Source organism: Erpetoichthys calabaricus, chromosome 13 (genome assembly GCF_900747795.2).
Source record: "Erpetoichthys calabaricus chromosome 13, fErpCal1.3, whole genome shotgun sequence".
NCBI classification, from domain to species: domain Eukaryota; kingdom Metazoa; phylum Chordata; class Cladistia; order Polypteriformes; family Polypteridae; genus Erpetoichthys; species Erpetoichthys calabaricus.
This window is the reverse complement of record NC_041406.2, coordinates 8676445-8702675: the sequence shown is the minus strand read 5'-3', so window position 1 is coordinate 8702675 and position 26231 is coordinate 8676445. Positions and strand designations below refer to the sequence as shown.

At 38.5% G+C, this 26231-nt stretch overlaps 1 protein-coding gene across 4 annotated transcripts in view; it reads left to right on the top strand.

Annotated features, from left to right (window-relative positions):
- Window positions 1-26231, top strand: part of topaz1 (testis and ovary specific TOPAZ 1) — a 124451-nt gene that overhangs the window by 15657 nt on the left and 82563 nt on the right. For all 4 annotated transcript variants that reach the window (XM_028817934.2, XM_028817935.2, XM_051935620.1 and 1 more), the window contains one exon: window positions 12624-14853. In XM_028817934.2, the coding sequence (XP_028673767.2) occupies window positions 12624-14853 (2230 nt within the window). The remainder of the gene's footprint in view (window positions 1-12623; window positions 14854-26231) is intronic.

Sequence of the window (26231 nt, the reverse complement as noted above, 5' to 3'; positions counted from 1 at the left end):
GTTTTTACATTTAGTTTACGAATGCACTGTGCATTCTATGGTATAATTAACTATTTTTGTGCTTAAAAATCTTTAAAAAAATATATTTACATACAGTTCGTACGGTCCGGAACGGATTAATTGTATTTACATACAATCCTATGGGGGAAATTACTGCAGATCACGACCAAATCGGGTTGCGACCAGAGTTTTGGAACGAATTACGATCGTGACCCGAGGTTCCACTGTATTTGGAAGATTTTTCCTAAAAGCACGTTTTATTTGAATAATGTATTTAAATGTAAGACATTTTTTATAGTCTCATAATTGTTTGAATTGCTTCTTTAGAAACTTTTTTTTTTTCCAGAATACATTTTTTTTCTTCACGTTTAACACATTTATATTGGCCAGCTTTTAGCAGTAGTGCTAGAAGGAAATGAAGCTTGAACACAGCAGTTACTAATAATGTACATAATAGAAGTAGAGTGAGGATTCCTCTTTGAAGCAGTAGTCTTGGTGACACTGCCTTAGTCATAATTGATAATAGTGTCTATGGACAAGGAAATTGTTGGGCATATATTTTCTTCCAGGATTTTGGCAAAGTTGGCTGTTAAGGTGTATTTAGTGTAACTTTTAATTTGAAATGTGAAGCCCTAAACATCAGTGGGTAATGCCAGCAAAATGCATTTACTTGCAAACTTGTATAAAATCTGAGCAACGAGTTACTTTTATCTGTTTTGCTTGCACACAGGTTCCCAGTTTATAGATAGCAGGTGCTGTTTTTTTACTATAGCTGTGTGTCTTGTCATGTCTAAACGTTCTGAGAGAGACCTCTTTATCAGAAATCATTTTGGAAATCAATAGATGTTTAGCAAACATCAAACTAGGCAGTAACATTGTCTCTCTGTCAAGGTTGTTCATATAGTATATATTAGTGCTGTCAAAATAGTCAATTAAGTTTTTTTGGAGATTCACTTAAGAATAATTACGTGTTGGAAATGTTTGAATGTAATTTACAGATTGTGAGTATAACTTGTACTATGTGTCTCTACCATGTGGACTTTATAACATTGTTTGTTTTGACTTTTTAAGTTAATATTTAATGCATGAATTTCACTCTTATGACAAATACACCGTTGAATAAAAGAAACTGGTGAAAACTACAGCCTTCATACAAATAGGACACTTGATGCCCTTCACAAAATCAGGATTTTCTGTGCTCACTCTGTGCCAGACTTAATTGTTTGCTCATTCACTGGAGATCTGGCATAGGGCATTTTTGGAATTATAAAAACCAGACCGCTGGTTCAATTTTTTTTTTTTTTTTTTTTTTTTACGTTTTACTGAATTTATTAAAAACAAGTAACATTCCGTACAAGCAAGTCAAACTTGACAAAACTAAGTTCAATATTCGAATTGATTTTTTTCCAATTTCAAATAGTATTTAACATCTGTTACCTACTGACTTAAAAGAGGTGGGTTAGGATTCTTCTAGGTGAGCAAGATACAGTAAGTCTTATGTGCCAATAGTGAAGTAAAGGCAATTATAGTTTGTTTGTCCTTCTCCATTTTAAGCCCATTCTAATTAAACTGCACCACCCGTGTTGATGTGGGTTTTGTTTTGGAGAAATTTGAACCAATTGTACAACAGTGTTTTCTCATTTAGGAATGGTATGTAAACAAGATAGTCGATTAACCGGTTATCAGCAGCCTGCTTTCTGCAAGTAACCATGAGCATACTGCATTGCTGTTTTAATTTATTTTTGTTTTTATTTTGGTTTTTGCATTTTTCACAATACTGGCAGCATCTGACACAAAGCGAGAAACTTCTCTGAACGCATTGTCATCCTGTTACAGAGCAAAGCAACGCACAAATTCACACTCGGTCATGCTGGACCAATTAAAAGTGGCCAAAAAAAAAAACCAGTCAGGTTTGTGTAGTGCTATTTTCCTAGTGCTTGTCGGAGAGAGAATTCAACAAGTGGTGCAATATTCCGTAAAGAATTATATATCCAGCTCTAAAGGAATGCATGTTAACACTAGAATTACCAGAGCCTACGAAAAAACTTGTATATCCGGCCCACCTTAAATCGCTTCTTAAATCCGTTCACACCTCTCCGCCAGCATCCTTTGTCCTCTAAATGTGCTGAGAAAGACAAGCTGCCAGCAGCCGGCTATTCCATCCCCCCACCGACTTAGAACGTGAGCGAAGTTTTCCCAGCTCACGCCTTGATTGATTATATGGGAGTGAAGTGGAGTTTTACAGTGGAAATAAGAGATCATTATTCTAAAGTAATCTGTGTAAACACATTGTTAAAACAGAAACTTTTTCATATTTTAGTAATAAATGTTACAAAATGTAGTAGGCATAAACTATAGAATATATAAAGCCCGAGTTCCAAAGATCAAATAAACACTTTCACAAAAGCTTCAAGAATGATTCAACAGCTTCTGTGGTGTAGCGCACTAAGACTTGCCTCTAACATGCCTCTAATATCCCGAGGGGTGATGTTAGAGCGCCTGCGCTTATTCAGCGCAGCAGGGACAACGCACATGTTGTTCTTTTTTTCTTTCAGCACACGTGGCTTCCCTGTTTATTTATATATCTAGTGACTTCTCTGCCTGTCTGTCTCTCTATTACGCAGTGCTCTGTCTGTCTGTGTGTTATGGATCTTAAAAATAAGTTATAAGGACAGTTGTTCCTGTTAATTGCAGTCTCAATTGTTAAAAAAATATTTGAAAAGGAGCATCCCACATGAAAATATAACTATCTCAGTAACTGACAGTGCATACCAATGTATAAATTTTATGTCCGTTTGAGGTTTAAAAGAAAAGAAAAAAAAAAAGCAACACTTCATCCCCAGCGGGGAATCGAACTCATGTCTGTGAGGCAAGGAAAAGCTGCTTTGCGCTAAGAGGCAAATCTTAGTGCGCTACACCACAGAAGCTGTTGAATCATTCTTGAAGCTTTTGTGAAAGTGTTTATTTGATCTTTGGAACTCGGGCTTTATATATTCTATAGTTTATGCCTACTACATTTTGTAACATTTATTACTAAAATATGAAAAAGTTTCTGTTTTAACAATGTGTTTACACAGATTACTTTAGAATAATGATCTCTTATTTCCACTGTAAAACTCCACTTCACTCCCACATAATCAATCAAGGCGTGAGCTGGGAAAACTTCGCTCACGTTCTAAGTCGGTGGGGGGATGGAATAGCCGGCTGCTGGCAGCTTGTCTTTCTCAGCACATTTAGAGGACAAAGGATGCTGGCGGAGAGGTGTGAACGGATTTAAGAAGCGATTTAAGGTGGGCCGGATATACAAGTTTTTTCGTAGGCTCTGGTAATTCTAGTGTTAAAAGTTTCATAAAATCTATAGTTTTCATCTTAATTTGCCAGGGAAATGGTGTATTTTCAAACTTACCAAAATGAAGTGTAAACTGCCTTATAGAGCGGATGTATGTGTTGGGTACCTATTCTAGCAGCATCAGAAAATAAGACTTTACATTTTATAAATGCTAAATGAGGCAATATCAATCGACTTTGTTAAATTTCTGTTTACAACTTTTAGATTATGTGCCCTCTTGCTCGGGATGCAGCAGTTTAGGGTTTCATTCAATGTGGAATTTGCATGTTCTGTCTTTGTAAAAGTGTTTTTTTTTTTTTTTTTTTTTTTTTTTATATATTCCAAACAGTTGCACATTGACACTTCACTTCCATTTACTGAATATTCAGTTCCTTTACAGTACTGTATTTGGAAGAGAGCAGTTAACACATGAAAGGCATCAGCATACAGTACAGTATATGGTTATATAATTTCAATGTATATGCAAGGGCTGTCAGATTGAACATGACTCTTAAAATATAACGCAAATCTATATGAAAACAAACCTTAGTGGAAGGCAAATGTTGATATTTGATTATACAAACGGTCCTTTTATTTTAACTTCACTGATTGTTGTCTTTGTGATACTTTAGACCCATTATGCTGCTATACTTTTGTATTTAGCGTGTGTTTTTGCACATCACTTTCATGATCATTGTTTATCATTTAGAACTCTTAGTTTGTATTTTGCTGCATTAAACTTGTCCAGTACCCAAAAAGTATCCTTTTCCTCCTGACCTTATGTTTCACTTTTGAACACGAGATCCCACTGAGTTTTTATATATATATATATATATATATATATATATATATATATATATATATATATATATATATATAATATGATCTTTATATATAATATGCTACCGTGACTGTTCGTTTGTCTGACCAGGATTTTAAATCACCTGTAGCTTGCAAACCATTTGACCTATTGACCTGAAATTTGGTACACATATACTACATGACGTCAACTATCTGCTTTCAGGGTGATGATTGATTTCCAAGGTTATTCCTCTTTTTACTTTTATTTTATTGTAGAATCAACTCTCAGCAGTGGCTAGCAGGGCAGCCGTGCGGCGCATGCGTACGGGCGCTGTTCTCATTCTCTACCACCTTTGCCGCCACTCTTCATATCTTAAATCATTCCTGAAGCAGATTGAAAAATTAAGGAAAATGTACTAAGTAATTACAACACGAACACTGACTTATCAGTTTTAACGTGAAAAGATGCTGACGAAAGAAGAGAAGAAGCGGGCCGCTAGGGTGAAGAAAAGAGCTGCTCAGGAAGCGGCAAGCATCAACCTCTGAGCAAACGAATGCTAAACGTACAGAGAAAGAGGAGGAAAACTCTAAGTCAAGTGTATTCACTGCATGTTATCATGCAGTACGCTGTTACTGGTACATATACAATAGTTAAGCATACAAAAGCTAGTGAAATAGTATGAACATAAAACTGCTTATTTTTGCCTGTCTCTGCTACCTTAAAACAATGAGCTTTAATTTCACAGAGTTTGCTTGAGGTCTGCAGTTGAAATACCTGCTTATACATAAAAAATATAATAATTACCATGCATTACCACCCTGAAGTTTGAGAACATTTGAAAGGTTATATATCAGATATCAACATATATAATTGTCCTCTTATCAATATTGAGGTGTGATGCTTGGGTTACCCTTAATCTTAGCATCACCTTGAACCCTTGTTATTGATAGTCATAGTTGATTGACTAGTGCAGTGAGGACCAAGGTTATTATAGTTTTGCCTTTTTATATTCGTTTTTATTTCTATATTTTTTCTGACCTTACTTGGAAATTCGGTTTAGTTTTAGTTTTCCTTCATCGTGTATTTTTAGTTTTAGTTTAGTTTTAATTTTACAAAGACATTTCTATATTATTTTTATATATATTAGTTTCAGTTTTAGTAATTATAGTATGGTTAAAGAGCTACAGTACTATGGAGTTTATTTTTTGTCTATACTAATAAAAGGCAAAGCCCTCACTCACTCACTCATCACTAATTCTCCAACTTCCCGTGTAGGTGGAAGGCTGAAATTTGGCAGGCTCATTCCTTACAGCTTACTTACAAAAGTTAGGCAGGTTTCATTTTGAAATTCAAAGCGTAACGGTCATAACTGGAACCTCTTTTTTGTCCATATACAGTAATGGACTGCAGCTCGCTGGCCGTGGGAGGTGGGGTTGCGTATTGCGTCATCACGCCTCCCACGTAATCACGTGAACTGACTGTGAAGGAGAAAGGACAGCCTTATATGGCGTTCGTTTATAAAACAGCGGATAGGCTGTGTAAAGGCAGCTTCACAAAAAAACAGATCCTTAACAAATTGTTATTGGTATATTTTCCCTCAATTTAAAAAGGTTTTCTTCTTAATTAAAATTTAAAAGCAATACTTCACCGCTGCGAAGCCCCTCTAGCGCTGATGTTCGAGGTTCGATTCCCGTAAGGGAGTGCAGTGTGTGTGTATGCCTGATGAGCCAAGAATTAGGGCGAAACATGTGTCGCGTACTCTTTGTATTATTTGACAGTAAACTATTTTCAACCATTCAATGATCTGCTTCTCACAACTGAAGGCACCGTGACTGATGTTAGCTGACTTGCTGGCCAACCATAAGTGTTACCTGGTAGGTAACCACCCATACAATCAGATTGTGATTCAGACTACGAATGCCGTGAATGTAATTACCCCGATCTACATGCTAGAGAAAACCTCAATGAAGAAAAAACAGTGTGTAAGTATACATATTAACATGTGCAATTAAACGTGTGCATTTACGCAGTGATTTCTCAGGCTTAAAAGCTTGCCTTTTATTAAAAAGGTAAATGCAAATTGTTTTCATTCTGAAGGGCACAAACCACGTTGGATTTCAGCCGTTAAACGCGCAAAAATGTCGGTACACCAGATAAATAAGCGCAACATATTATCAGTTGTATTGTATGCTTACAATACATATAGAAATGTGTTAATCGTTAACTAATAGTATGGGATGGTGTTTTTCGACTCAGCTACAGATGCCGATGGAGACCAGAACTGCTTTGGAAAAATATGAACGCCTTGGGGCCAATCTGGAAGAAGGTAGCGCAGCGCCTTGATTTTAAACGATTCCATGTCTTGGAGGGTTTGCGTAGCTTATTGTCAATATCTTTACACCTGTTTTTAAGACTTATTGACTGAAACGGGCTTTCACGAAAAAAGTTAGGGCTTTGCTACAGGATACACCCTCCACCAGTTAAGGAAGTAAAAATAAAGGTATATATTTCTGTTTTATTTAAACCTTTTAAGTTCGTATGCATAGCCCCATTTGGCTGTTTTAGTTTTTTTTTTTTTTTTCTTTCTTCAGTAATATTTAATCTCCTTAAAGAAAAACAACATATGCATTTTACTTTTTTTGTATCTCTTTAGTAATATTTTAGTGTAAAAGGATAACCAGTATTTAAACCTTTTATGTTACTTTATAAAGTTATTTTACACAATGTTGAAAAATTAATAAGAAAGCTACATATTTTGGCAGCTGCTGCTTTAATTTTCAATGAAATGAAAAAAGCTCTCCAAGAGAAAACCTCAATGAAGAAGAATCTAAAAAGGAGAAACCCTCATTTATAAAGGTTTGCTGCAGATGACTTAACTGAAAATAAATGAATAGTTCCTATGTGTATAATACATATTTATCTATTTGACTTATTCCTTTATTCCAGCAACTTGCAACATCTGAGGTACAATTTGTTGCATTACTTTTGTTTTTTTGCAGCACAGGCAGGTGAAGTGACTTCCTCAGGGTCACACAGTGGTGTCAGTACCAGGATTTGAACTGACAAGTTCCGGGTTTGCTGAAATATTACTGAAGAAAGAAAAAAAAACGAAAACGGGCAAATGGGGCTATGCATACAAATGTCCATCCATCCATTATCCAACCCGCTATATCCTAAATACAGGAGCCAATCCCTGCCAACACAGGGCACAAGGCAGGAAACAAACCCGGGCAAGGTGCCAGCCCACCGCAGGGCGCACACACACACACACCAGGGACAATTTAGAATCGCCAATGCACCTAACCTGCATGTCTTTGGACTGTGGGAGGAAACCGGAGTACCCGGAGGAAACCCAGACAGACACGGGAAGAACATTCAAACTCCACGCAGGGAAGCGAACCCAGGTCTCCTAACTGGCACCTTTCACTGCGCCACCATGCCGCCCGCATACAAACTTAAAAGGTTTAAATAAAACAAATATATACCTTTTATTTTTACTTCCTTAACTTGTGGAGGGTGTATCCTTTAGCAAAGCCCTAACTTTTATCATGAGAGCCCCTTTCGGTCAATAAGCCTTAAAAACAGGTGTAAAGCTAAACTTGCAGCACCACTATTCAATTACACTTGCCTAACGCCTCTCCTAAGGGGAGATACTGTGGGATCTGGGCATCAGTCAAAGCACCAATCACAGGCCCGATTAGAAAGCGGGAAGCTGTGATTTGTTGTCTCCCTCCCATGTAACAATCACAACCCGTGTTACAACGCACTATGTATGTATGTATGTATGTATGTATGTATGTATGTATGTATGTATGTATGTATGTGTATATGTATATATGTATATGTGTGTGTGTATGTATGTGTTTATATGTATGTGTATATATATGTTGATAAGTGTATATATGTATATATATATATATATATGTTATATATATATATATATGTATATGTATATGTATATGTATATATATATATGTATATGTATATATATATGTATATATATATGTATATGTATATGTGTATGTATGTGTGTATATATATATATATATATATATATATATATGTGTATATGTATATATATATATGTGTATGACACAGTTTACTATTTGGTTTTGTTTTTGTCTGATAAAAAGCATAATCAAAACCAGGTACTGAATATAAACAATTTTGCACAATTTTATAATTTTTAAAATATTTTCTATGTCATTTGTGCTGAACAAATCTGTGCTGACTGTTGGCATTTTTTTCTTTTCCTTTTATTGCCCAGAATGGGCCAATTTGTAATGACCTTTAGGTGAATTTTAAGGTGTGAGGGTTATAATGATTTCCTTCAATTTGTCATTCAAAAATCTCAAACACTGGGCTTTATTTTCTACCAGCCATATTGGTCTCTGATTCCATCTCGGGCACGCACAATTTATAGACAGAAGTTTGCACCTGCAGGCCTGGAAAGATATAAAAAAATCACGGGGGTTAAGGAAGAACAAGACTCTTAGGCTTGAATCAGTGTGCAGACCCCACCTAGCTGTATTGAATGAAATAAAGAAAAACAAGCATGTAGTGTGAAGTTTAGGGGCAGTGAAACTTGAATAGCCCATCATAAGAACAGTAAATCCTTAATGTGCAGAGCAAGAGTAGGTGATAGGTGTATGGAGGGGCACAAAATGACAGACAGCATCTGAGATTAAGAACAATATATACATTATCTAAACCTGTTTATCCAGAGAAGGATTACAGGAACCTGGAGCCTACCCAAGCAGGTTTGGATGCAAGGCAGGAAAAATCCCTGGTATGCAATATGTATGATATGGCTGATGTTAAGAACAAAAAGAATATGATATATCAACTATCTGATTTGAAAGAGAGAGAAACATTGAAAAAATGGGGACAGATATTTTAAAACATAATTCTCCTACTGGATTATTTTCACAATATCAGGTATTTTGAGCTGTTAATATGAGCTAAAAAAGATAAATTAATAAATATAGAATAAATACAAAAACACATTAGTATGATTAGCTTTTCATCACTTGGCAGACTCTCTTCGCCTACCTACAGTACCTGTAGTTCAGTAGAGACTTTGCCAACTCGGGAATTTTACAAGGTTTGTATCGCTTCATTGTTAAATGACGTTTTTAAAGCAAAAGCAATTGGTCAGCAACAATATGCTAATCTTGTATGTTGACATTGTCAGTCTCTTGATCGACGCTGTTTTATTTTCAAAAATCGGGAGTGGTCTCCCCTAGACTTTCTCGTGTACTCAAATATGGGGATGGATATTTGAGGAGTAAACCACAAGACGAGGATTATATTGTATGTACATTAATATTATACATTAATATTGTATGTACTGTGAATTTCCCCTTGGGATTAGTAAATATCTTTCTATTAAAGAAAAATCAACAACAAATCAAATGAAATTAATAATATATTGAATAATTATTAAAAAAGTAAACTTGAATAAATCGGATTATTATCGATTTAAACAATAGACAAACCGCATAGGGTACCACAACCCCCAACAAAGCAAACCGGTAATTAAACAGCAAATAAAGAATGTAATGAAAACAAATGAAATAAGAAAACGATGATACCACCCCTGTTCCCCTTACGGCGATTACACATAAAAAACAACAAAGCACAAACAAAACACACACAGTAAATCATGAAAAAGTTCGTGAAAAACAGCAACGAATGAAATGTAATGATGAAAATGGATAGTCCAGAGATCTGCACATTGTAGGGGAATGTAAAGATAGTCTTACCACTAGTTCCTGAAATGGTGGTGATGGGTGGACGGGTTCAGGAGCGCTCCTTTCTTTGTAGGATGGTCATGAATCCACTTACAGTCCTCATGTACTCAGGCAGACTGCAGACAATCCAGACGCATGAAACGATCCAGGACAAAATGAATAAGTACAGGTAACCCAACAGAAGGCAGACAGACAGGAACTTGAAATACAAATTACAAAAACTTTTTTTTTTCTTTTGGTCAATGGCCCCCTTTTTAAAACCCTTTGACCTCAACAGCCCCAGCACCCTCAGCAGAAGACCAATCAGATCCACTGCAGGGACTGCTGGGAGTTGCAGTTTCAAATTCTATTGGCTACTTTCTCCATCCCAAGCCGCGGTTCTCTCTACAATACAGTATTGCCACGAAAAAAGCCATAAAAATTGCGGAGGATATTTGTGGTTTCCGCTAACAATTTTTAGTTAGGTTCTAAGGAAAAATCCGCGAATGACTGAGGCTGTGAACTCTGAACCGCGACTTCGTGGGGGTCTACTGTACTTCGAATGCAAAGTGGCAGGTGAATTACTGTCAACAAAAAGCAGGCACCTGAGAAATAAACTGAAACGTTACTCACTCGTGATTTTTTTCTGTCCATTCGGTAGTTTTTGTTGAGTAGCACATTCCGATGTCAGGCGTTTGAATTGCATCTTGATATACAACAAATGCAAAGAAAGGCGGCGCTTAAATTGCTTTCTATTCCACAGGCTTTACATGCGTATTCAGATCGCTCTGTCACTGCAAATGCTGTGTGCACAACCGGCCTCCTTCACCAGCCACCGTTCACTGGATGAATACATGCGGGTGGCTTGTGAGGGATGACTTTCAGTTTAGAGTTACAAGTTATAAGGGTTAAAAACTAACAGCAAGAAAATTAATTCAAAAACGAAAACTAAAATTATTTTATTTCAGTTAGTCTTTCCAGCTTCTTGAATAGTTTCGTTTAGTTTTAGTTTTTCATTTCAGTTGTTAATTTATTTTACAGTATTCCAGTATAGGAAAATATTTTTTTATAATAGTTTCAGTTTTGATTTTAGTTTTCGTTAACTTTAATAACCTTGGTGAGGACACACACAAACAAGCTTATTGCAGAATATCTTAGTGTAGTTTATTTCAAACAACAAAGCATTATCCAAGTAAATAAGTACAATGCAGTGAAGTCCTTCACTAAATTAATAAAAAATTTAATTAAAAAACAGTGTTCATTTGGGGCAGTAAAAGCCTTCGATAAATAATCCATTAAAAAAGTTAAAATCAAGGCTTTAAACACAGGAATCGGTGTGTTTTTTTTTTTTTTTTCCTTTTCAAATCACAGCCACCAGTGTGACCTTCTTCAAAAACTTGTCTGCTCTGCTCAGCCGAAGGAGACAAGACACTGGCAAGTGTGCTCAACCATCTTCGGCTTGTGTCCACACCACCATCCCTCTACATCCATTGGTCCCCCTTGAGCCATACTCTCTTGTCCCACAACTAATTGTAAACTCAGAGGAGTGATTGGCCTCTTCCGCTCCAATCCATTGCTCATCAGTAGAGAGACCCTACCCTTCCCTGCCCAGTTTGTTTCCTTTCCACTGCACCAGCTCTGCCTTGACCCTGTCATTTACTTTCCGCTCTCTTTGTCTTGTACGTGATTTTACTTCTTAATTTCTCTCAAACTTTTCTCTCTCAATCTGGAACTTCTTTTAACCGTAGTAATTGAAAGTGAGCCAAATTACCCATGGAGTCTGGATAAGGGACAACTGCATTAACTGCCTGCTTGCACAATAAACACAATTAAATTCTCTCATCAAAGTCTCTGTAGCCACGCGGCTTTTCTCTCGCACATCTGTGCTAACTGAGTCTCTGCTGCCTCACTGTTTTTTTAAAAGCTTTCACACTGCCTCAGTCATCTGGCATACATTAACACTTAAGGAAGCTGTGGTCTTAGATACAGTATCTGTTTTATTTAATGGACAACTTCAAATATCTTCTGTCCTTTAATCTTGGAAAGCACTTCTTCCATGTGTGCACTGAAGGTTGCTGTTGTTCTCTGGTAATGCGCCAGCATGCTTATAGTATTTAATTAAAAGAATATTTGATTCTGCACGAACAGCAGCAAAATCTTCCCAAAATGTGTGTCTGAAATCACAAGCTCTTAGTGCACATGTGATTGTGGTTTCATGAGCTGCAGAATTCACCTGACCCTGAAATCTCTTCATAGTTACAGAGATGTATTATAAGACTTCAGGTGCTCATTGCACATGTCCTTTAGGTTCCAGTCAATGATGTGTTGGCAGGCTTTGCAGAATAAAAGACCATCTGATTCATAGTTTAGATATGTGATAAATGTTTTGATGGTTTAATATGGTGAAATAAAAAAAACATGCAATATCATTGTTACATAGAAGTTCTGTTTTCATGTACAAATTCCGTAATTTATTGTGGTACCACAAAAATGGAATCCATAGGGCTCTAAATATATGCTTGGGTTACTGATTTCAATGAAAGTGTGGGTGAGTTGATACAATGATGATGCAACTATAATGGCTGGTGTAGCATTAATGAAAGGTTTACAGGGCTTCACCTGCTCTAAATTGAACTTTTATACTGCTTTGTTTTTTAAATTTACATGTTTATATAGAAATTATTACAACTTTTTTTGTTAGTCTTTGCATGATGATTCACATTAATATATTTGAATACTCTGCTCTTTTGTTGGCTTCCAGTTTTTCAGCGGACTCATTCTTGGAAGGATGAAAATCAAGTTGACATACATTCCTGTAAAGCATCATCGGACAAGAGAATTGTTAGAAGAACTTGTTGTGCTACATGTAATGGAGCAGAATATTTGAATCCCAATACTTTGGTTAATACAGTGAAAACCCCAAGTGCAGACTTTGTTCTAAAAACCAAAATGAAAACTAAGCAGATTAAGCATGAAACACGTGCATCTCAAACTAACTATAACAAAGATATAAAAATTAACAGAAAATATCCTATAGTTAAATTATGTGACATAACTAAAATAGCACCAAATAATGTTGGTGATTCTAGATTTATTTGCAGTTTATTTGGAAAAGCTGGTGTCAAACCTGAAGTAGACAAGATTACTAAAATTCAAAGCCTGGATGACAAAATCAGTGAGTATGATTTAGAAAACAAATACGGTTTAGTGCAAGCTAAAGTCAATTTGTGTCGCAATCTGAAAGAGTCCTGTGGAGTGGCAGGAAATTCCTCATTTAATGAAAATGACAGTAGAGGGCAATTGACATCTTCAGAAAGCAGTATGGAAGTGAATGTATGGAAGGAATGCGTTGGGCAAATGTTACCCAACAGTTCGATTCAATCCAACAAAAAGAAGCTGCAGTTGAGTATCATTTCTGAGGTGCCAGAAATATCAGTGTGTCAAACCAAGAAAGGAAAGGAAAGCATATCTGCAGGAACCGTCTGTGTGCCAGAAATGTATAATACAGCTGAAACTTCTAGATTAGGCCCCATCCAAGAAAAAGGACAATGTACATCTTCAGACTACAAAGAACATGTGTTACCTGAGGAGATTAGTAAAGGTGATCGTTCAAGTGTTTGCCAACCAAAACCATCGCCAAAACATAGTAAGAAAAACAATGACGAAGACTATGAAAAAAATTTTCCAACAGTAGCATCTATAGAAGATAAACTGGTAACTCATTGTAGCATTATAAGTAAAGAATATGCTCTGGAAGAAAATGTAGATTTCTATTCTGATGATGATGATGATGATGACAGTCAGTCCTTTAGTTGCCACAGGTGTTCCCCATATACACCATATTTACATGTATCATGTGCCAGAACGTATCTTCCTTGGCCGCATTACTGTTTAGGCAATGCCAAACAAGTAAATTGTAAGGAAGCAGCATATTCCATAAAATCTGATGCATCCGATCATGTTGAAGCTTCAGGAGTCCAATTCATAGTTAATCCTTCTGCAGAACCAAATCATAAAATATGCACCAGTTTAGAAAATCATGAATCTAGTGCATGTGAGAATGTTGTACTAGGAGTTGGATTGAGCCCTTGTTTTCAATTTCAGTCCCATCCAGTGTCAACAGGATTGAGTTTGTCAACCACCTGCAGTTGTTCAGAGTCTGCTAAAGATACAAATACTCAAAGTGAAGAAAAACGCCTTTCAGATTCTTCAGCATCATGTGAAGAAGAAAGCTGTATTAACTGTTCCAGGGAAAGCATGGAGGGACCATCTGTTTTAGATGTTTTACCAGGTAACATTTCAAAAGTCATTGGGAAAGCAAGCATCTTTGATTCCAATGAAGACATCAGTGGGACAACAACTTTAACATGTGAGAAGGTGGAATGCAGGAATGCGACTTTGACTACACTTTCTATGGACACTGCCAAAAATGACCTAGCAACCACATCCAAGGAACTGACAGTGGAAATGAATAGACCTGAAGATGAAAATGCTTATTCTACAGCATCAGAAATCAGCATGAATTGCTCAGACAATTCTAAAACGCAACATTTGTCCATTTGTAAAGCATTCACAAGCTTTGGAGATGATTTTACTGTACAAGATGATTCTTCAGATTCATTATGCAGTTCTGTTTTATCAGGGACTGAAGATATTGAAGATTTGTGTATTTCTTCTGAGCTAGTTATGTGTGAAATTAAAGATCCCATCTTGCCTTCTTCAGACATCTCTGCAGGAAGCACTCAGAGTGCATTACCTACAGACAGTGAGTTGGCTGAGAATTCTATTGATATTTTTAGAGCCTATGAGGAAGATGCAATTGTTCTGGATGTGATCCAAGATGACCCTGAACTGTTTGGGAGCCCTAAAAAAGTAGCAGGGATGGCAAAGGTACCTGACAAAAAACTGCAAATTCACAAGTTGAATGAATGCTTTAAGAAAAATGATATAAGAACCTGCCAGAACCAAACAGCAGGAAATGGAGAACTAAGGTAGGAATGTTGTTTTTCTGTAAATTATTTGAGAGACTGTTTTTGAAATAGTACTCCATAAAGCTTATGGCATTTGCGCCACATTGTTTGAAAGCTGCTTCTACAATGTCTGGCTATTATTGCAGTAGAGGATAGGAGGACTTCACACCCGCTAATCTTTTACACATGCAGGCAACCTTCAAATTCCCTGCTTGTGTGTATGCTAACGTTCATGTAAGTGAGAAACTCGTTTGACCTTATTAACACTAGAATCCCTGAAGCTTATGAAAAAAATCGTAAAACCATGGGCCACCTTAAATTCCTTCAAACCTCTTCATTGTCGTCTTTGATTTGCAAATATGTCAGTCAGCACTGGCAGCAAGCAGCCTGCTATCCCATCCCTCACCGACGCAGCTCAAGTCTGTGTGTCTGGATGTGAGGTGTCTTGCGTTGTATAGAGTAAATAATATAACGTTATTTGGAATACATACATTTCATGAGTGTTCCATTTCTACAATAATCTGGATAAATGTAGAATGACAGGAAATGTGAGGCAAGAAATGTTGAACACATAACTAAAACAGAAACTTCTTTCATGTTATATTAATAATTGATAAAATGTTGACGTGAAATGTATAATGTGTGAAGACTAAAGTTCAAATATCAAATAAATACAATCACAAAAGGTATAACAAAACAAGTGTGCCTTTATTCAAGAATATGACCAAAGAAATTATTCAATTTCCATGTTGCTGTCAGTATGTAAGAACCGAAGCCTATTTATAAATTGTGTGGAACGAGCCCCGGACACAGACAGGTAGACATCGTATTATGCACCACCACACGTTTATTTACAACTACTATTTACAGTACTAAGTGTACACACAACCCCCCAAGACTCCCCCAAAGTCCAGGCCTCTCTCACTCTGCCTCACTCTCTTCAGGCCGCCTCCACTCCTCTCCTTCAAGCTCTGTCCTTCTCCTCACCTGACTCCAGCCCTGAATGAAGGGAGGCGGCCCCTTTTATAATCACCCGGATGTGCTCCAGGTGCTTCCCGGCACTCCCCAGTGTGGCGGAAGTGCCGGCTGCGTACCTGGAAGCACTCCGGGTGTCCCCCGATCCTCTCCCCCCTCCCGGAAGTGCTGAGGTCCAGGGCTCCAAAGGAATTGGGGTGCCCCCTGGCGGTGACCACGGGCCTTTACAGGGTCCCCAAAGCAACCAGGGCGGTCGCCCCCTCATGGTCTGGAGGAGGCACAAGCCCTCCTCCGGTCCTCCTATGCATCCCGGCTGGGTACCACCCCCAGCCGCGTGCCACAATTGCATGGCTGGTTTAGAGGTAAGAATGGCTGCTTTATAAAACAAGAGGTGGCAGGGTCGATCCCGGTTCTTCCCAGCATTTTCTGTTTTGAGTAGTGAGCTGCTATTATTACTACTATTATATAATAAAAACATACATTTGATTCAAGTCTGTAACACCCATTGTGAATTTTTGCTGTGTTGTAAAAGTTAGCGTTTTTTCTTCGGTTTTATTCTCTCTGTCTCATTCATGTGGTACAACGAACTTGCCTCTCCTCCCCCTCTCTGAGCTGATGGCGTTTATCTCCATTCTTTTCACAAGATCAGCGATGGCCACAGTTGGTGCTGTGATTGATGCCTGGTCAGAACTTTTTGTTGTACCGGCAATCAGAGATACGGTGACCGCTAACAGACTATCATGCGGCATTTGTGCTTTGACAACAAAGACCCCCGTGCAGAACATGTGAAAAATGACAGATTTGCATGTGCTTGTGCAATGCTACTCCTTATTTAGGAAAAGATCCCAGTCGTCTCACAGGAGAAAGACTTTCCAAGACTGTGGAAAAGCTGTGTCTGGATAAAGGCAGAACCTTAACAATAGAGAACTTCTTCACGTCGCTTTTGCTGGCTAATAAACTACTGCTCTGCTTGGCACCATAAAGTGAGACGGGAACTTCCACCTGGAGCTGAAATCACTTTAGTACCTGAACAGTTCTCCACACTAGTGTTTTGATCTGGCAGTGTCATGCTGATGGTGTATGCGCCCAAAAAGAAGTTTTTCTGCATTCCCAGTACCATGCACCATAACGTGGAGATCAAAAGATCGAAAAAAACAATGTCCAAATGACATTTTCAAATAATTGTGTTTTCATGCATGGATGTGTGTGTGCGTTAATGAGAGAGGCAGAGACAGATTTGATATCATCCAAGTGGTTACTGGAATATAAAATAAACACTTTCACAAAGGTATAACGAAAGAAGTAGGGCCCTGTGATTTCCACGATGTGGAAAATATGGACGGAATCACGGAATTAATGCATAATTTACGGATTTTAGATGTAAAAACGTAAATGTGTGGAATTTAGAGACTGTGATATGCTGCCCGGACACAGACAGACGGACACCATTGTACAGTCCACCACACGTTTATTTACTATATAATACAGTCCAATAAAGTGCACAACCCAGTGCTTCTCGCACCAAACTCCCCCAAAGTCCAGGCCTCTCTCAGTCTCTCTGCCTGCTCTTCAGGCTGCCTCCACTCTCCTGCACACAAACCTTGTCCACTCCTCACCCGACTCCAGTCCTCCTTTGCAGGGAGGCGGCCCCTTTTATAAGTGCCCGGATGGGCTCCAGGTGATCCCCGACACTCCCTAGACACTCTCCTGTGTGGCGGAAGTGCCAGCTGTATTCCCGGAAACCCTCCGGGTGCTCCCAATCTTCTTCCCCCCAGCACTTCCTGGTGTGGCGGAAGTGTTGGGGTTCCGGGTCCTTCAGGCATAGGGGCGCCCCCTGGCGGAGACCACGGACCCCTACAGGGTTGGGCTTCCAAGCCCTGCACCCGTGGCCCCTCAAGGAACCAGGGCGGTCGCCCTCTTGTGGTCTGGAGGAGGCATGAGCCCTCCTCCTGTCTTCCTGGGCATCCCGGCTGGGTGCCACCCCCAGCCGTCTGCCACAAGACTGAAGGGGTGACTGTTACAGAACTTTTCAATACTGTATATTAAACGATTGAATAATCTGTAGTTCCATCATTCAGATACTATTTTCTAGTTTGTAGTTTTTCAAGCGAACGCAATTCTTCGTAGAAATTCAGTGCCTCTATCTTTGTGCGTGTGTTTCCTGTATCTTTTCTCGTTAAAGGCACACGAATTAGCTAGCTGCTTGAGACAAATGTTGAAGCGAGCAGTATCAGGTACTCTAACTACGTCAAAAAAAACTAAGAAACACAAGCTTAACTGCAAATTTGAGAGCACAACTCCCAGTGAGTTTTACAAATCTGGACAACAACTTTCCTCAAGTTTTGCCACCATACCATAGACTGGACATGAAAAGATACTTGCAGTGACAATGTCAAATCTAAAACCCATCTCAAGAGCAAGGAGGAATTAAGATCAGAAACTGTTCCCCTTTAGGCGGTGGTTCTCAAACTGTGGGGCGGGCCCCCCTAGGGGGGAGTGAAGATGTGAAAAAAAGAAAACAAGAATTGAAAATATGAAAAATACATTTATTGAAACCAAAACAAATTAACTTAAACTACTTCTCATACTAGAAAAATAAATACAGAGTTAGATAAATGTCGATAAAAGTTAAGTAGGTATAATAAAATATGCATCTATGATGTATGATTAATTAAAATTAATAATTAATTAATAAATTGGTATTAGTGGGCTCCTTTCAAAAAAACGTTAGGGGGGGGCGCTACTAAAACTGTTATGAAAACTCTGGTCGCGAATACTTAAAGGTTGAGAAATGCTGCCCTTTAGTTAACAATAGAGGAAACAACAAAATCGTCAGATGCAAGATGCCAGTTTGTGGAGGACTTTGTGTCCATGTTAGTCAGACATACCGCTTGAAAAAATGACGAAGATGCGTCCTTTCATTATTAAGCACTGTAAATGAGGAAGTGCGCTGCCAGAAAATGAGAGCAGGCTTCGTCAAACTCATTTGCCCAGTGTCTTTGAACAACATATGGATGCCGTTCTTCGGAAGATTCATGGCAAGAAATTTTATGTTGTAGTTGATGAAACCACCGATAGCTGAGAGCACATAGTTCTCATCATAGTGATAGGTGAGTAAACATTTGGCTGTATGGTAATTCTATAATGTAGGCAGTTCTGATTGTACATGAAATTATATTTAACTGGTATTAACAGCCTTTCCCATAGAAAAATGTTATTCGTGAACGGCACAGGTTGTTAACAGGGTTCCCTTTTAAAAATTAACAAAGATGTTTCTGGATTTAATAAATGTTTTGCCTCGCGGTGACGAGGTGTGCAAGGTCCACATTTGACTCTTCTGTTATAAACCTGGCACCTACACACCTGGGCAGAAGAGCAGGCTTCTCCTCAAGATGCAACGAGCCCTTAAAAGCAGGAATCTTTATTTTTTTCCTGTTTAATTCCCGGATTTAGCGTCTTCCAGATTAATTCGCTTTTGTTTTGTAATTAATTATTTTAAGATATGCAGTTAGATGAAGCTACAGATGTAATGATGAACGTTTTTCACTCTGTAAACATATAAGATTTAAGAATCATTACAAATAATTTACGTAATTACAATTGCAGGTACAGAAGACCAGTACTTTTTGGCAGCTCCACTGACAGATTGAGGAGATCGTTCCTCCCCCAAACTATGCGACTCTTCAATTCCACCCGGGGGGGTAAACGTTAACATTTAACATATACAAAGTTATTGTCTTTTTTTCACCTGCATTATTATCATTCTTTAATTTAATATTATTTATTGCATCAGTATGCTGCTGCTGGAAAATGTGAATTTCCCATTGGGATTAATAAAGTATCTATCTATCTGTCTATCTGTCTGTCTGTCTGTTACCTTTATGGAGAGCTGCAACTTTTCCACCTTTTCGCAGGCAGCACTTCAGTCCCTTCACAACAACCAGCTGAGTCTTAATGACATTCTAGCAGTGGTTACAGACAATGCATCGTAATGTCTGAAAGCATTCCAGGAAGTTTTCAAAGCAATATAAATACTCAAGTGAGGCTACATCACTAGTGATGTGGGTAAAGTCTGCCTTCTTCAAAAAGCCTGCCAGGAAAAGGAGATGGGCAACTTTCGTGTCACTGAAAGTGATTGTGCTGACCAAGGCATACCCCCCATCCCATTCCCCAACCCCCAAGGCAGGAAACACTGGGTGGAATAGCTGGTTTGAATTAGTAGGCTACCACGCTAAACATATTCACCTCTGCAAAGAGTTCTTTCTGGCTGAGAACACATCAGCTCAGGCTGTAACAAATATCCTAGACCCTTAGAGTGAAGTTAACCTTCATCTCAGAAGGATGCATCAAACAGCTTTTACAATTCTGGAAGGCATTCCCTGTCCTACTGTAGTCTTGGCATACAGCATTATGGAGGATCTGGGCTCCTTCCTGATAAATGGAAATGCAAAATTTGGTAGTTGTGCTAGTGTGCTGTTTCATTAAAAGGAATGTAAAGTGCCATTTCATTAGTGATTGTTTTGTTGAAGCTGTTACTACTTTCTTGCAGTTAAAAAAAAACAAAAAAAAATCTGAATCAAGGAAAAATAAAACAATGAAAACCGAAGTTGAAAAAAAAATAATAAAAAGAAATTTGTGAAATGAATAAAATGTATTCCATAGGGCTCTAAACAAGTGTGCTTTTATTCACGAATAATACTGAATAAAAAAAAATTCAAGTAACAACAAGATACTAAGAAGACATGATTCACCAGTGTTTGTGTGTCTGCTTATATCCCTTCAGTAATATCTTTAACAAGTAGTAAAACTTTATACCAGCTGTTACAGACTCAAAGCAAATGTGTGTTTTTATTATATAATAGTATTAATAGCAGTTCACAATTCCATAACGGTAAATGTGGGGAAGACCTGGGATCAAACCTGCAACTTCTTGATTTAGAAAAGGCCATTCTTACCTCTACACCAGCCATGCAATTGATATTTGGGTTTTGGTTTTTACATATTGACAGCAACATGTAAATTGAATTATTTTCTTTAGTTATATTCTTGAATAAAGGCGCACTTGTTTTGTTATACCTTTTGTGAAAGTGTTTGATACTTGGACACAACAGCATTTTGTCATTATAGCATGAAAAAACTGTTCAATGTTTCTTGCCTCGCATTTTCTGTCATCCTACATTTATCCAGATGGTTGTAGACACGGAACACACATGAAATGTATGTACAGTCATCCCTCACCTATCGCGGGGGTTACGTTCCAGAGCCCTGGAACGTAACCCCCGCGATAGGTGAAAATCCGCGAAGTAGCGACCTATATTTATTTTATTATTTATACATATTTTAAGGCTTTATAAACCCTTCCCACACTCTTATGAACCTTTCTCACTCTCTTGTTAACCTTTCCCACACTCTTATAAACACTTCCTATGCTCTTAAACACTTTCTACATTCTTAAACACCACAGACCAACACTGCACACTGCGATCAGACGTCGATGTGTCTGCACTCGCTTTGTGAAGGGGGGCAGCTGAACTCACGCTGAACAGAAATTGACTTTGTGCTGCTTCTGCCAAAATGCCTGCTTGTCACTCTGCACATTCGGAAGGAGGAGGAGGAGTGGGGGTGTGTGAGTGCTGAACGCACGTTCGCTCAAACCCCCCTCCCCGGAGGCGCAGTATGCTCCTGCCACTTCGCTTTGTCAAGGGGGTGGGGAGCTGAATGAACGCTAAGGAGAAGTGGACTTTGTGCTGGCTTTGTGCTGCTTGTTGCTCTGTGTGTCAATAATTTAAAAGCCTGTACAGCACATATTTTCCTGTCTCACTGTCTTGTCTTGCGTGAAATTAAAATGTTTTATAATAGTGAGATGTTACTCATATCCTTAGCCCGACATCCACATATCATATGTGTTAACAAAGTTGTGTTTTATAAGTTTTCATGTGTTTAAAGCATGTGGGATGGGTATTTTAAGGCTTAAACTATAAAAATGTTTATTTATATGGTCTTTCTATATTGCGGATTTTCTCCTGTTGCTGATGGGTCTGGAACATAACTTCCGCGATAGGCGGGCAATCACTTGTATTTAAAAACCCGCGAAGTCGTGAATCCGCGAAAAGTGAACCGCGAAGTAGCGAGGGATTACTGTATTCAAAATAGTATTATTTACACTATACAACTCCAGGCACCTCACTCCCTGATAAACATGCTTGAGCTGGGAGAACTTCAACTGCATTGGTAGGGGGAATGGCATATCAGGCTTTGTGCTGATTGACACATTTACAAAACAAAGATGCCAATGAAGAGGTGCGAAGGAATTTAAGGTGGCCCGGCATTACGACTTTTTTTGTAGGCTTCAGGGACTCCAGTGTTAAGGAAGTTTTTCTTTAGGTATAATGGTTCCATTGTTACTGAAAATTGGATGGCTTTTGAAACAAATTAGCTACTTGTATTGCAAGTAGAGCTGAACAATATCGTGAATTTTTGGTTTGGTATTTAATAAATACTAGGGGGATTCGCTCGCCCACCCCTTGGTGATATGCCTCTTCATTGGGAAGAAACACTACTCCCTCCCCCCCACCCCCTGATGGCCACACAAATTAAGTCTCTGACATAAAATTTAAATCCGAACAATATATTCAATCTCTTTTCGCTGTTCCATTTTTTTCACTGAGTACGTCTCTTCCACTCGCGTTGTGAAGAGGGGGGCTGAACGCACCTCAAGGATACGCAGTCGCTCCTCCTCAACCCCCCCTCTTAAACGGTGATACAATGGGAACCAAATACATTTTTTCTTTTTTAAACACCCCTTTGCTCAATCAGCTGCGGTCTTGCTGCTGCTGCCACCGTGCCACGCAATCTGCATGCGCTGCTCTTTCTTCTTCTTCTTAGTCATGGACGTGTCTTCTAGAAAGTATTTTTAAGAGCTGGGAGCACAGGACGTGTGTCTGATAATAGCCTTTACACGACCGAGAGGTTTGATGTCCGTGATCTTATTTGAAAATGTTTCTAAGTAGGCTGTGACTTGAAAGAATCTCATGTTAAAAATCCCTGCGAGACTGTCTGGGGACAACAATAATCTCATCTTTTAATTCTCGCAAGACTTTAAAGTGTCTTTCTGAGAACATCACGTCTCGTCTTTCTATCGCCAAGATTTTTTTTTAAAATAGAAAGATTAATATGTAAAAGTCAATATAGCAGTGGTCAACACTTTTATCTGATTTAAAGCAACTATTTCTGAATATTAAGTAAAATCCACTCCACTGCCCTTTTTAAGTGTGTTTACGTCGACTCCACCCATGTCGGCTTGTGGAGATGAGAGTAGGACAAAAAGTGAGTGGGGAATGGAGCAGGAAGCGTTCAGAACGGGTAGGGTCTGTTTTGATGTTTGCAGATGGTTTGGTTTGCTTAGGATGACATTTCAACTAGTGTAGCATTTAAGGATTAAACATGTTACTGCATATGAAAAGGACATTCAGGCACGTGCATCCTGCAGTGTGCTTTCCTGGAAAAGTTGGTCCCTGTTAAGTTCCAGAAAATGTTTGCTGTTGTGTTATGTAGTGTTTAAATGAAAAAGCAGTAGGATGACAGCAATAACAGCTGAAGTGACTTACTGTGTTACAAAACACACTTTTGTGTGCTTAATTTGCACCCAGAAAATGTTACTGCTAAAAGTAACTCCACTAAACACTAATTTACATCGCACCATAAGTGATTTGTCTAAGATGTCCACTCAGTTTGTAAACCGTCATCTGTCTATTTCCCACACACTCTGCTACTAACACCTTGCAAGCCGCCTCTAGTTTTTTTTGTGTGTGTTTGAGTTAATTCAATTTTTGTATCAGTTACAGTATGTGGTAAACTGCATTACCAGCCATTTTACTTTGATTTCAGGTTTCTGTCTTTGTTTTGTGGGTGAATTAAGATTCCTAATGACTGTCATAATAAAGTCTTCCTGAGTGATATACAGTTTTGTTGTTGTGTTGTCTCATCCATTTAGTACTTTATTTTGTCCTTGTGTACTTTCCGTACTTTGTTTCTGGCCACTTTAATGCAAGGCTGTTGTACTGTATTAGCCATTATGAATGCAATGAGAAGTTGAGCAAAATTGCACCTTTTACTGGCTATCTAAAAAGATTACAATATGCCAGCTTTCGAGGCATCTCGGGCACCTTCTTCAGGCAAGATGTAATACAGAAAGTGGAGCTTTAAGAAATGACAGTTTGACACCTTGTAGCATTTAACCTGTAACATTTCCCAAATTGTGTTTATCAATGATTAGCTAATATTATCTTTGTAGAAAGTGGTTCATTTACAGCTTTAAACATGGTATGTGGCAGTGTTTGGGACATGACATTCCTTCATGGTTCATGAGCCCCACTTGCCTATGTAGATAAATTTTAATTATTTTACTACAGGCTCTGTTAATTGTTAGGTATACAGAGCTGTTGTCACGGAAGACGCAGATGTTGTTTCGTATGCCTTTTGGATTATAGGCATAACCAGTACGCTTCAGCAAATGTTGGTTCCGTGAGCTTTCATATTTTCACTTTAGTAGTGTTGCTAGTGGTATGTGTAAAGTCTCTGCTTGGGGGGTAAAAAAAAAAAAAAAATCCTAAAATGACACGACGATTCAAAAGCAAAAATAATTTTCCTATTATAGATGCTTCACCATAGTTTAACATAAAGATCAGTAAAGAAGGCAAAAAGCATTGAAGGATGATCTCCGCTCCTTGCAGAGAGTAATGGCAGAGGGCCCTGCAGACTATTTTAGAAGGGAATGACTTCTTGCCAAGTTCTGAAAATTCCATGTGCCAGTTTTCTGTGAGCAATATATATATGTATGTATATATATATGTGTGTATATGTGTGTGTGTGTATATATATATATATATATATATATATATATATATATATATAATGTATAGTACTGTGCAAAAGTTTTAGGCAGGTGTGAAAAAATGCTGTAAACAAAGAATGCTTTCAGAAATTTAAATAATGATTGATTGTTTATTGTTATCAATTTACAAAATGCAAAGTGAGTGAACTAAAGAAAAATGTAAATCAAATCAATATTTGGTGTTACTACCTTTTGCCTTCAAACCAGCGTCAATTCTTATCGGTCCACTTCCACAAAGTCAGGGATTTTGTAGGATTCTAGTCAGGTGTTTGATCAACCAATTCTACCAAACAGGTGCTAATGATCATCAATGTCACACGTAGGTTGAAACACAGTCATTAACTGAAACTGAAACAGCTGTGTAGGAGGCTTAAAACTGGGTGAGGAACAGCCAAACTCTGCTACCAAGGTGAGGTTGTGAAGACAGTTTCATGTTATGGCAAGATTGAGCCCAGCAACAAGACACAAGGTAGTTCTACTGCATCAGCAAGGTCTCTCCCAGACAAAGATTTCAAAGCAGACTAGGGTTTCAAGATGTGCTTTTCAAGCTCTTTTGAAGAAGCACAAAGAAACGGGCAACGTTAAGGATCGTAGACGCAGTGGTCGGCCAAGGAAACTTAGTGCAGCAGATGAAAGACACATCAAGCTTAATACCCCTCGAAATCGGAAGATGTCCAGCTGTGCCATCAGCTCAGAACTGGCAGAAACCAGTGGGACCCAGGTACACCCATCTACTGTCCGGAGAAGTCTGGCCAGAAGTGGTCTTCATGGAAGAGTTGCAGCCAAAAAGCCATACCTCCGACGTGGAAAGAAGGCCAAGCGACTCAAGTATGCACAAAAACATAGGAAATGGGGTGCAGAAAAATGGCAGCAGGATGAGTCAAAATTTGAAATATTTGGCTGTAGCAGAAGGCGGTTTGTTCGTCGAAGGGCTGGAGAGCGGTACAATAATGAGTGTCTGCAGGCAACAGTGAAGCATGGTGGAGGTTCCTTGAACGTTTGGGGCTGCATTTCTGCAAATGGAGTTGGAGATTTGGTCAGGATTAATGGTGTTTTCAATGCTGAGAAATACAGGCAGATACTTATCCATCATGCAGTACCATCAAGGAGGCAAATGATTGGCCCCAACTTTATTCTGCAGCAGGACAACGACCCCAAACATACAGCCAAAGTCATTAAGAACTATCTTCAGCGTAAAGAAGAACAAGAAGTCCTGGAAGTGATGGTATGGCCCCCACAGAGCCCTGAACTCAACATCATCAAGTGTGTCTGGGATTACATGAAGAGACAGAAAGATGTGAGGAAGCCTACATCCACCGAAGATCTGTGGTTAGTTCTCCAAGATGTTTGGAACAACCTACCAGCCGAGTTCCTTCAAAAACTGTGTGCAAGTGTACCTAGAAGAATTGATGCTGTTTTGAAGGCAAAGGGTGGTCACACCAAATATTGATTTGATTTAGATTTCTCTTTTGTTCATTCACTGCATTTTGTTGATTGATTGAAAATAAATGATTAACACTTCCATTTTTGA